Consider the following 13,423-nt stretch of genomic DNA (forward strand, 5'->3'; position numbering starts at 1 on the left):
AGCGTGGATGGAACTGGAGAGTGTGATGCTAAGTGAAATAAGCCATACAGAGAAAGACAGATACCATATGTTTTCACTCTTATGTGGATCCTGAGAAACTTAACAGAAACCCATGGGGTAGGGGAAGGAAAAAAAAAAAAGAGGTTAGAGTGGGAGAGAGCCAAAGCATAAGAGACTCTTAAAAACTGAGAACAAACTGAGGGTTGATGGGGGGTGGGAGGGAGGGGAGGGTGGGTGATGGGTATTGAGGAGGGCACCTTTTGGGATGAGCACTGGGTGTTGTATGGAAACCAATTTGACAATAAATTTCATATATTGAAAAATAAAATAAAATAGTAAAAAAAAAAAAAGAATGGATGGTGAGAATGTACTGGTTTGACTGTTATAATGTTTCCACTTTTATAGAACACACATGGCTAAAAATTGGGGATTTTGATGAGGAATGGCAGGATGAAATCACCTGATTTCAGAATGCCAAATGGTTTTCTACTCTTGTGTCAGTCCCCTTGAACATTTGGAATGGATAGAGAATTCTAGCAGGATTTAGGGCCCAGTTAACAACTGATGCTCAGGTTAGTCTATTTGGAGGCCTCAGCCTGATGGAAGGAAAGTTCTCAAGCCTGATTAGGGTTCTAGCAAGGAGCCCATGCTAACGTTCCATAGCTTGTATTATTTTGTCCTGGTCAGGCACAATGTCAAGTTGTCAAGGATACAAACAAAGTTCAACACAGGAATGATGGAAGAAGAGGCTTTGGGAGGAACAGGCTTAAAAAAAAAAAAAAGAGAAGAAAAAAGAAAACCCACACAATGACATCTTGATTAGAAACGACAAATGTAGCAATTGTTTTAACTAGAATTAAAGGCAAAATATCAAAACATGTTTCTTCATTTTAGGCTTCAGTCTTCAAACCCTCTGTAAATTCCCCAGCCATCCCATCACTTCCTTTAAAAGGATCATTTCATCCTCTATCTGGGCCTGAAGTTACACTATGAAAATACATAAAAATGTCCTGAGTTAACTAAAAGTACCTCGATTGTGAACATTCTAGAAATTAGGAGAAACTTGGGAGTGAAACTTGACTCCCTAGAAGAGATTAATATGCAGATTGGTACCAACTGAGGGGAAAAAAAAATGCCTCAAAACTCCTCAGATAGTAACCAGAATTAACCCCGTGGTAATCTCAAACCCTTTGTGAGACTGGCTTATTCTCTCCATGAAACTGAGGCTTGGAAAGGTGGTCCTGCTCCAGGCGGGTCATCCAGCTGACTCTGAAGCCGGTGCCCATTCTCCCCCAATCACACAGAGCATGCCATCCCACTGGGCATGACCTTGTGACAATCAGGGACCCTAAAGTATATGATGGGTGTTCTGAAAAGTCGGATTTCACTGATTAGAGATTGGGAGAGTGTCCCAATGGATTCTCTTAAACTGCAGACATTTGTCCCTTCTCCGTATCATCATGGCCAAAATTTAACTGAAGTATCTGCAAGAAAATTGCAGTTAGAAAACTCACAGGGACCCTACTAACATTCTAAAGAAAGCTTCAGTGAGAACTAGGAGGGGAGAAATCCTGGAGCAAGCAGAGCAGTCAGGGAATTAATGACAGACACAGCCTGTCTCATTTTCATGCAAGCAAACACCATCACAAATGCTTTCAAAGGTCAAGTGCAGTGAGTGAGGTAATGCTGTTTGGGGAGTGAAATAAACATTACTTCGATTTTGCTCTGGGAAGGGTTTTTGTGTGTGTTTGTTTTTCTCCCTTTTTCATTTTCCTTCTCCTTCTGTCTCCCAGCTTTGAATGCCTTACCCTTTAAAAATCAAAATTGTTCTCACCACCCCCATTTTGCCCAGTCTCCGTGAAAAACGTTTTATAGCCATCCCTTGAGCCTGCAGATTTTCTCAAGACCCTTCTGCTCGGCAGACACTATTTTCGTACAAGGTCTGGGGATTTTAAGACTGTGGAAAATGACGTTGGATTTGACTTGGCAGAACCAAGGGGGCAGAGAAGGTAAGGGAGGGGGAGAGAAGGAAGGAAGGGTCTCCTGTTCAAAATAATCTCAATTTCCAACCAATAACACTGCGTAAGTTCAGCATTTTCGTAGATAGTCTTTAACAGTTTCACAAGATTTTTTTTTTTCCTCGCTTTCAAAATGTGCTTTCAACAGTCACGCGGTTTTCAAATGAACTGAAAGGAGTACTGTGTTCAGAGGGACAAGGATGGGCTATAGCATATGCCTGGAGAGACACAAAAGCTGCTTTATTTAAATGTATGTTTGCCCTGGCAGGAATTCGGAAACCTACCTGTACATAATCCACACTTCGTCCCAGTGCTCTGAAGGCCGTGTACATGACTTCTCTTTTTCCACCCCATTTTTGCATGATGCAAATACTCTTGTTGGACAAGACCAACTGGGTGACATGCTGCGAGCTTTCCTTATGCGACTCATCCGTCTCACCAGGACCTTTCTCATGGAAGTTGTTCTTCCAGATATAAGTGGCTGATTTGTCCCTGCCCATGACTTCACTAAAGATGTCCATCATGTAAAGGTCATCTTCCGAGTTCCCATCTATGACCATGACAACTTTAATCCCAGGGTAGGTTAGCCTTTTCACAGATTGCAAACATTTTCGTAAGTAGTCTGGATCTTCTTGATATGCGGCGATGCAAAGAGCAACGGTTTTGTTCAATTTAATGGGCGTTTCTAAGGATTTTTTCATTTTTCGGTGCTCCAAAAAGGCAAACAGACTTTGGATGATGAGGTGTGACGCTAAAAAGGCACCATACAGTCCAAAAGAGAAATAGTAATTATCTGTTTGGATAAACTGGTAGCCAACAATGTAAGCAGCTGTGATTCCAAGGAGGAGGGAGACTCCAAAAAGTGTGGTTCCAATTATTCTCAGGATACAGAGAAACCTCTCACAATGCATCTGTAATATAATCAAATGATACTCTTGGTTAACCACTCTTGTCCCATACTTGTTATACACATGGTTTCACGGGGAGGGTTGGACTAGAAGCACTCAGGAGCTCCAACCTCAGTTTCTCACTTAACTAGCTACGTGACTTTCTGCACCTCAATTTGCTCATTTGCACAACAGGGATACGGATGTCCTTCTGGTAGACCTCAGAGTGCCGTTTCAAGGATCGAATGAGATGACGGTGGCGAGGCTCTACCGAAAAGCACAATGTGTTAGGGGAGCCTGGGCGGCTCAGTCGGTTAAGTGTCCAATTTCGGCTCAGGCCATGATCTCACGGTTCGTGAGTTCAAGCCCCACATCTGGCTCTCTGCTGTCAGCGCAGAGCCTGCTTTGGAGCCTCTGTCTCCCTCTCTCTGTGCCCCTCCCCGAATTGCTCGGGCAAACACACGCACACTCTCTCAAAACTAAACCTTTAAAAAATAATAATAAAATAAGTTAAGGAAGAAAGAGCATCACGCTTCATTTCAACAGGTAAATTTCCCATCCTTTTAAAGCCGTAATACAAAAAAACTTAAAAAGAAGAAGGTAATCGAAAAATAAAAAGATGCTTCTAAGCTGAAAAACAAAAAGCTGTGATACATTAGACCCGAAACACATCTCAGCTCTTAATAACAGCCAGTTTTGTACTCCTCCCTATGGTCTGTGTATCTTCTGAATAAGGTTTTGAACAACCAGAGTAGAGAAGAACTATATATTTTTTTGTATTTCCTAAAGTATCTCCAAGGCTGAACATAGAAGAGGTACCTGGTAGACTTTTGTTAGTTTGTTTTTCTTTCCAGCCCAACTTTTCCTGGACCCAACTCCAGCGTGTCAGGGAAAGGAGGTTCCTCACCCAACAAACAGTTCTCCAGACAACAGTGGGTGTCCCACAATTTAACTCAATTCTGACACCATCCCTAATAGCATCAGACTCCACAGGTTAAGGGTTCAGTCCCACAAGACTGCCACTCATCTCCCCAACTTCAGACACCAGTCCCAAGCCCAGGTTGTTACCTGTACCTCTAACCAACTGGCTCTAAATCAGAGGTTCCCAAGACCTGCCCACATTGGGTTTGGTTAGTTTGCTAGAGTGGCTCACAGAACTCAGGAAACCTGCTTACCCGCTCGATTACTGGTTTATTATAAAAGGACATTACTCAGAAGCAGCCAGCTGAAAGGGGGGTATGGAAAGGGCACAAACTTCCATGTCTCTCCAAGAGCACCACTCTCCCCAAGTCTCCCTGTGTTTTAAAATTTGGAGTTGACCTCACCCTAACTAAGACAACCCGAGGTAATGCAGAACAGCCTGGAGACCAGGATTCTAGCTTGTGGACGTTATTTTCTTTTGTTGAATGGAGATAATAATATTTGCCAGGGACCCTTCACAGAGCTGCGGTGAGGAGCCAAATCAAAGTGTTTCTGAGAGGGTTTTAAAAAGCCAAGGGGCGCCTGGGTGGCGCAGTCGGTTAAGCGTCCGACTTTAGCCAGGTCACGATCTCGCGGTCCGTGAGTTCGAGCCCCGGGTCAGGCTCTGGGCTGATGGCTCGGAGCCTGGAGCCTGTTTCCGATTCTGTGTCTCCCTCTCTCTCTGCCCCTCCCCTGTTCATGCTCTGTCTCTCTCTGTCCCAAAAATAAATAAAAAACGTTGAAAAAAAAATTAAAAAAAAAAAAAAGCCAAAACACAATCCAGTTTAAAGTATCGACATTCCACTATATGCTAACTCACTTGGATTTAAATAAAATAAAAAATAGACAAAGTATCAGCTAACAAGGAAGCTAAAACAACCAAACACAGATGTGCTCCCCTTCCAGCACTTCTACAGGACATCACAGTATGTAACCTGGGAGGCTGATAAAGGGAACCCCAACACCAGTGGAAAGTTCACGGTGCCGGGGAACAGTTCCAGTGAGAGGCCAGAAAGCACAGCATCCCTTGTTAATTAAAACAGCTGACAGGATGCTGAAAACTCCCACCGGGCACCTTAACGAATGCCTAAAGGTGCTGGGAGCACCAGACTTGGAACTCGTCGTTTCCAAGACGTGAGTCATTCTCACAAGAGTGAAAAATTTCAAGGGGACTGCAACGCTCAGCCAGGGAGAAGCCGAAGTGTGTGCTTCGCTTGGGTTTAAGATCGCCATAGCCAGCAAAAGTACTGCCTGCCATTCTTTTCCATTATTCACATTTTCCTTGCTTTTATCAGCACACGTGGACAAAGAGAGTGTTTGCGTAGCATCTGTTGGCCACAGCTGGAGGGGGAACACCCTCTGACATCATAGGAGTCTACAGAATGTCCCTTTGAAGCCTGGGAAAAGTTGCTAGTACACTGCAGCAGCCTGGTTAAAACTGAACCTGTCTATTTCTGAGATGTATCGTATTATTGCCCGGTAAGACACATGCAGCATATGTCAGTACAGGCCAAAGGGCAAAAGGCACATTTTCAGAGCCAACTTTACGGAGGGAATACATTGATCTCAAGGAGTGACACACAGTGTGTGTTTCTTTATCATCTCCCCTGGGCAATTGCATAGATATGGGCACCATATGTGTGAGACTTTCTGAGACAATCCTCAATTCAGATACTCTGCTTCATAAGCAAACTCTCCTCAGACATATGGCTTCATTGTTCAATTGGAAAATACGGTAGTTCCGTCCTGGAGCATAAGAGTTTACTGCTAAAGAGAGAGACGACTTAGGAATCTACCTTCCGTAAGTATGTAAAACATAGAAGTTGGATTTTATTTTAATTATTTTTTTGCCCACATCAAACTTCAATTGATTTTTAAGCTGCTATTTGATTGGATACCAATTTCACCAGTACCAGTCTTCACAGAATTCTAAGCCAAACCAAGCGTAAAGAATAGATTGATGCACCCTAATGTAAGTTCCACAAAGTCAACAGATTTTTCTAAACCTACTTTTGCTAATGTGCCCCAAGGACATAAAACCCTGCCTGGCTTACTGGTGGTATTCAGTAAATATTTGCTGAATGAATTCATGTAACTTTGCATCAACATCGTCATTGACCTCGTTGTTATATCTGCTAACTTTTATTCACCATTCATTAGGTTCCAGGCAGTGGGCTAAGTATTGTCTGTCTTATTGAATGGCATGATCCCATTTAATCCTAACTACTTTAGGTGATAAATGTATTCTTAATCTCATGTTACAAATAACATACACATAGGACGAGGAAACCAAGGCTCTAAGTATTTAAGTAACAGTCTCAAAACAACCAGAAGTAGGATCCGCATGGTAGCATAGAGCCAGGTTACAGTACTCTCAGTAAATATTTGCTGAATAGATTTGATTTGTCATGACAAAACCGGCAGCTTCCTTTTGTTTCCGGCTAATAAAACATGTTGTGCAAGGACAAGGTAGAAAACTCTTTCCCGTTATTATGGAAAACGGGGCACTGACACTCAGGTACAGATACAAGATTAGCCAACATGCAGAGATTTCTGGGTTCTTAGACTTTTCTGCGTGGATGCAGCTAAAAGGGACAGAGAATGGGGTTATCCCAGAGAAAGCTGGTGGTTCCATCTATGCACCAGCATGTTACTACCGCCTACAGCCAAAATCCTGCTTTACCTTAAGAAAGGCACTGCTACATTCATTGTTCCACCTGCAGAGCAGATAGAAGCCTTGCTGTGAGCTCACATACCCCAAGTAGGACTCTATAGGTCAATGGATAACGGAGCCTTTCTTCCTCCTATTCTTTCTATTAACCAGAAGGCAAGGTGGGATGAGCTGGAATGACAGCCGCTCCCATGGCACTAAGGGGTGCAGGGGTGAGAACTGAGTTCCCAAAGCTTCATAAAGTGGTCCTTCTGTTTTAGATTTGGGGAAAAAGAGGAAGTGAATTCAAATTAGTCATCAGCATCTGGGAAAGGCTACAGAGTTAGAACTAAGGGATGTCTCTTCAGAGAGGTCTCAGTTTACCATTCTCTTCTAAAATGTCTCCTCCACCCTACCTTCTCTTCACTCCCTGTCACTCTCCCCGGACCACACTTGATTTTCTAACTAGCCCTGTGTACGTTTTCTGGCTACAGGGACTTGATTATCTCAATCAACTGTGTGTTCTTGTACCAAAGACAGAGGCTGGCGCATAGTAGGCATACAATAAATATATTTTGAATAAATGAGTAAGTCCTTTTGCACTTGGGTGGGTCCCTCTCCTTTCTTTACTGCAGTGGCAATGAATATATGTTGAACCCTTAATACCCCTCATCCTAAAGGGTTTTTTTTCTTTCTTTTTCTTTTAATTATTTTATTTTTTTAAGTTTTTTTTTTTATTTTGAGAGAGAGAGTGAGCACAGAGAGGAGAGTAGAGGGGAGAGGCAGAGAAAGGAGAGAGAGAGAATCCCAAGCAGGATCTGCACTCTCAGCACAGAGCCTGATGTGGGGCTCAAACCCACGAAACTGCAAGATCATGACCTGAGACGAAACCAAGAGTGAGATGCTTAACAGACTGAGCCATCCAGGTGCCCCTTTTTTTCTTTCTTTTTAAATGACAAGTTCCATAATCTCTTGCCCAGCTACCTAAACGTAATGGTTTGCAAGAAGTACCAGACCAGCTGTAGAAGACCTTTGGATAATAAAGTTAGAAAAGGCAAATGGCCCTCCAAAAGCATTTCCAGAAACTGTCAGTTACAATTTGAGGAACCTTATGAATTCAGGGGTCAAGTGTGGGTCATGGTGGATAATGAGATCATCTTTTATCTACTTGAAATCTGGAACTCTTAGAATATTTATGGTGCATTGATCCATACACTGTTTTGCGTTCGGCTCTAATAACTTGTGTGTGTGTGTGTATGTATATGTCCTGGTCCCTCTGGAACCAGACTGAATTGGGATAGATTCCTGGCTTTTCCTTTTAATGGCATGGCAACATTGGGAAAGCCACATAATACTTGCCATCTTTAGTTTCTTCATCTATAAAACGGAAATAATCCCACAGACTTCACACAACAGATTCTTGATTGAAAAGAGAGAACTCATTTAAGTACCCAAAAAGAATTATCAACAGCTAGAGCTCAGTGATGTTAGATCTCTGCCACTTGTTGCCTGCTCACTAACTACCTAATCAGCCTGACTTGCTCCCCTGCCCTCTAATCCACTGCTAGTTAACTGTGGCATAGGGAAAAGACTAGCAGGACTGGGAAGAAATGGGTTCAAGCCCAAGTTTGGCCCCATATTAGCTGCCTGACTTCAGGCAAATCACCTGAGGGTTCCTGTGAATGAGCCATGTGTCCTTAGACAATGAATATCTCTGAACTTCAAATTTTAGGGACAGGATGGAAACTTTATTAATTTTCATATTGTAGCCACCCATAGCTGAGTGTCTATAAGAAGGATGAATGTAGGTTGCAATGTGGGCATGTTCTTCATCATGGTCATCTGAAGGAGGAGTACAAAGAGTACATTTTTGGTATCTACTCCTGAGCCTCAGTTCCTCATCTGCAAAATGGGAGTGCAACTTTTTTGCAGGCTTACTGTAAGTAGGTAAGGAATATATATATTTATTGCAGTTTCAATGGGATACCAATGGTTCTGATGTAAAGGAAGAGTAACTTAAGGGATAAAGTGCACTTGTCTCTCTTCCTCATTATGTTCTCAAATCCACTGAAGACTAAGTTGGTGTCTTTTTAACTTGTAGCCAATATTTACACATACAAAGGCTCAAAGGCCAAAAGGAGATACATAAAGAATATTTGTTTAGAGAATCTCATAAAGAGCAGAACTGGTTCTGGAACACAGGTTTTCTTTACCCCTAAACTCACTGTATGGAGGATGGGGGGGGGGGGGGGGCTAAGCCTCAAATCATATGTAGATCAGAATTAAGAATATTAACTTAGGCAGGTGACACTGGCATGGAGCACGGAAACCCACGTTTTTATACTACAAGACATTCTTTGCTTGTAGACATTTGCCTGCTACCAGTGGATTAGGAAACCATGGTGGTGAGCAAAGGTTAAAAAGTAGTGGTTCCCAAATTTTGATGTATGTCCAAATTAACTGGGGGGATCTGTAAAAATTACTGATATGTGGCTCCTACAACATCCAGAGTTAATTGGTAGGGGGTGCTAACAGGGCATCAGTAATTTTCAAATCTCCATAAGTGATTCTAATTGGAACAAAGTTTGGCAATCACTGGGTTAAAGTCTAAGAAAACCTCAGTGATTTATTTGGATTGATACGCATTCCTCCATGCATATTGCCTCTGCTACTGTCCTCAACTAGAAATCCGAGGTAAAAGTACCCAAACGGAGCTCTCAATAGTCTTCACATTAGAGAACATTACCCTCTGGGACATATTAGAGCACATGACCCTCATCTTGTCCCCTTCTGACCTCCTCTCCCTCTCCGGCTTTGAAGTTGGCCTTTGTCTCTCCAGTCCCACTGCATCGATCCTGGCAGAGACCCTGGAGCCAAGCTCGCAAGGTTAGGCAATAAGCCTTTCAAAGGCCTCGTCACCCCAGCTGTGTCTGCACCCACAGCTGTAGGTCTCGGATTTCTTCCTCATTTGTACCATCAGCAATGATCCATGACCCCCAGGATGCCAATTCGCCCAACTGCCCTATTGGTTCTTGAGTTTCACCGCCATAAACTTCATCCTAGAGTTCAGTGTGGCAAAGGGGAGAAAGTTTGCAAAAAAAAAAAAAAAAAAAAAACAAAAACAAAAAACAAAACAAAACTTGGCATGGAATCTTAGTTCTCGAAGTTCCTCCATTGGCTCTGGGGCACACTATCTTTTAGGTCAACACCCCATGTATGTGCCACAAGTGCCAAGGCTCTTCACAAAATCCTTCCTGATCTCTCGCAGAGGTGATTTCTCCTCAATTTAAGCCCTCAGAAAACTTGACTAGTCCAGCCACAGCATAGTCCAGTTCAAGGGCATTATATTCAAGATTTATTGGATTAAATTTCATCCACACTCCTCACTAAACACTGTGACTTTGATTGAGTTGTTCAACCTTTCTGAAGCAAGACTCCTTTAATTACAAAATTTTCTTGATGGGGGTTTGGCCCATATACATTAGATATAATGTATATAAAATAGGGGCGCCTGGGTGACTCAGTGGGTTAAGCATGGGACTTTGGCTCAGTTCATGATCTCGCGGTTCATGAGTTCGAGTCCCATGTGAGGCTCTGTGCAGACAGCTCAGAGCCTGGAACCTGCTTTGAGTTCTGTGTCTCCCTCTCTCTCTGCCCTCCCCCACTCACACTCTGTCTCTCTGTCTCTCAAAAATAAACAAACATTAAAAAAATATCTAACTCCTGCCTGATACATTTTAGACATGTAATAAATAGTAGCCATTATTTCACTTTTTGTGGGTCCTCTTCTATCTTGCCTTACACTGTGGTTATTTACAGACTTCTTTGAGTATATTTTTTGTATGACAAATTCCATTAAAATGTGAACTGCATCTTGTTTTTGTTTTTTAGTTTGCAGTAAAATGATGCATTTTAGAGGCATTCTTTTGTAAATATTTTATTATTTAAGTTAAAGAAATATTTAAGAGTGTGACCTCATTATATTTGTTTTGACTTCTATACCAACAACATTTTTCTAGATTGTGTGGGGCGCCTGGCTGGCTCAGTCAGTAGAGCATGCTGCTCTTGATCTCGGGGTCAGGAGTCCAAGCCCTACTTTGGGTGCAAATTCGAAAGACAGATTGTGGACAAGGCAGTATATATACCAACTCTCTAAATCTATATGTATTGGTGACATTCGAAATATACTTGAATAGTTTAAGGTATATGCCGTGGGGCGATACTTATTCTATGCAGATTGCCACTGGAGAGAAAAGGATTAAAACCAAATTGAGGTGGAGGTGATTTTTCTACAGGGAGCTGTCTCCCCCAATCAGCTGTCGTACTAGCTGCCACTGGCTCTGTCCTTGCAGGCTCCTAGTGGAACACAGCCTGAGTGAAGGTGGATTTAAAAACAAAAACAAGCAAACAAACAAACAAAAACAACCAAAAAACAAAACAGAACCAGAAAGAGACAGTGGAGTTTATGATCTGTTCTCCAATTACATTAAGTCATCACTCCCATATTATGTAACAGTCAGGATGCTGATAATGTAACAAACTACTTGCTCTTAAATTGAAAAATGTAATTGTGTGACTAAGCCACGGGGATAAAAGGTACAGCGTAGGGAACAGAATCCCTGGTATTGCAATATGTTTGTACAATACCAGGGGCAGGGGGGCAGGGGGAGCTACATTGGTGGTGAGCACAGCATGAAGAGCAGACTTATTGAGTCACTATGTTATACACCTGAAACCAATGTAACACTGTGTGTGAACTATACTTCAATTTTTAAAACTATGACAATGTAATATAGCTTTGCCAAAGGAGACCTACACATCGCTCCCCAAGGGCTTTCCCCACAGTTCCAATAATAGATACTAAATGAATCAGTCTGTGCTTAAAATGTCCAAAAAAAAAAAAAATTGTTTTAAAAGAAAGCTGGTAAGGAAACCATGTGTAAAACAAGAGTTTATGAAATTCAAAACTGTGATGCTATTCTATAAACCTACCAAAAGTTATTAGTTCCAATCTGACTTACTTTCTAGTAAGTTTCTTATTCGTTTGCTGCTCAAGTCCTGTGTTCCGGGAAGGTTAACCTACTACATCTTTGCTTTGTGGAGAGTGACATGCAAATTTGATGCTAATCGTCTATTTAAGAACTTCATTTTTATAAGCTGCATAACTTTCTCTGGTAAAGAGTTAGTTCCAGGTACAACACAAGCAACTGAGGTAATATACTTTTGTCAATGTATCTACAAGACTGTTTTCTATTCCCCTCAGGAAATACATAAATTAAAAAATGTGAATAGGAGTAATGATATTCTAATGACAATGCTATCATCCAGAAATATTTACCTAGGATTCTGAATACTTGTTCCAAAATTGCGAACTTACACATGACATAATATAGACACTAACATAGGCACGTTAAAGAGTTAACCGTTTATTGAAAATGTAAAAGGGCCAAGCAGTGGGAAAAACCTGAGATGTGGCATGATGGATATTAAAAATGCAGCACCTCAGTGGTTCCAGTAATCGTATCTAGCAACTAGAAAAACGCAGCAAAAATATAATTAATGAGTCAATTTGCACACATTGGTATGAAAAGAAAAAGTTTAGAATTTAAGTATTCTTTTCAATCCTATTCTGTAAAATTTAAAACAGTATCTACAAATAATTTGATGGACACAAATATTTGTCCTAGCCAATTCTATATAAATGCACATTTTAATTTTAAACCTTTCGTCACTGCATATGTGTTTGAATAAGTGTTGACCTTTTAAAAAGTGGTTAAAAAAAACCTTTCTAAACAATTATAATCTTGTTTAACACTTCCAAAGGTACATTATCATACTCCCTCACTGCAGTGAAAAATCTGCGAGGGGGGAAAAAAAAAGGGCTTGAAATCTACAAAGGGCAGTGAAGTCTTTCCCCATCTTGGCAGTCACCTCAGTTTCTCAGCAAAGCCCAACTACCAATACCCTTCACTCTACTCTCAATACTGAGCTGAGAGTCTATATATACTCAGGCCTCCAGTTCGGGAAAGCCCTTCGCGGCCAATCAGGGCTCCCCGACCTATTGCGTCACACCTCCCCCCCAGGGTGTGACGTCAGAGGCAATCCCAGGCCAGCCACGTGGGTTGGAGCACAGCGTTTCTGGGCAGCAGCTCGGGAGACGCCCGGCTGCAACGGTCCCCAAGCGTGGGGAAGCGGGCAGGGAGGGGCCGGCAGGGCTCCTACACGCACCTTCTGGGCGCGCGGCTGCAGCGGCTCGCACGCCCTGGAGGCGCGCAGGGTCGCCGAGTCCAAGTACTCCGCGCGCGCGTTCGGGGGATGGAAAAAGAGGCGCTGGCACCTAAGCCGGTGTAATAGGACCCGGGTCTTGTAAACCCTCCTCCCCAGGCACCGCCTCTCCGCTCCCAGCCCCTCTTTCCAGCCTTAATTATCCTTTCAGCGCCGTTTCCCCTCGGCTGCGTTTCCCTGGCCGGAGGGGAAGTGCTCTCTCGCCTCCCCGTCCGGCCCGCGCACAGACCCTCCTTTCAGACCCGCCCTCCAGTTCACGGGGACCCGTTTCGGAGCCCTCGCTCACGCTGGGCGGGAACCAGCGTGACCAATTCCGCCCAAGGTGTTGATTATCCATCCCAACCCTGCCTCTGGCTCGCCTCCCACTTCGCCCCAGCTCCCGCGCGCCCCCGTCCCCCCTCCCCAGGCCGGGCGCTGGGGACGGCACCCCCAAGCCCCCCACCCGCGCGGCCCCGCGCTGCAGCTGCGAAGAGAAGCGCCAGCGTGCTCGGTGCCACGTCGGAGTTGGCTCCCGGGACGTTGCAGCTGCCTGCGCTGCAGCGCGCGGTCCCCACGCACGCCCTGCCCCCGGGCGGCGGCGAGCAGAGGTTCGCGCGCCCTCCTCCCGCTCGGGTCGGCGGCTG

At 43.5% G+C, this 13,423-nt stretch overlaps 1 protein-coding gene across 1 annotated transcript in view; it reads right to left on the reverse strand.

The window, feature by feature from the left end:
* HAS2 (hyaluronan synthase 2) overlaps positions 1-13,423 on the reverse strand; it is a 30,682-nt gene that overhangs the window by 15,843 nt on the left and 1,416 nt on the right. Inside the window, exon 2 of the mRNA XM_019459935.2 lies at positions 2,303-2,929. Within this exon, the coding sequence (XP_019315480.1) occupies positions 2,303-2,929 (627 nt within the window). The remainder of the gene's footprint in view (positions 1-2,302; positions 2,930-13,423) is intronic.

This window comes from Panthera pardus, unplaced genomic scaffold (genome assembly GCF_024362965.1).
Source record: "Panthera pardus isolate Hobbes unplaced genomic scaffold, ASM2436296v1 HiC_scaffold_7, whole genome shotgun sequence".
Lineage (NCBI taxonomy): Eukaryota > Metazoa > Chordata > Mammalia > Carnivora > Felidae > Panthera > Panthera pardus.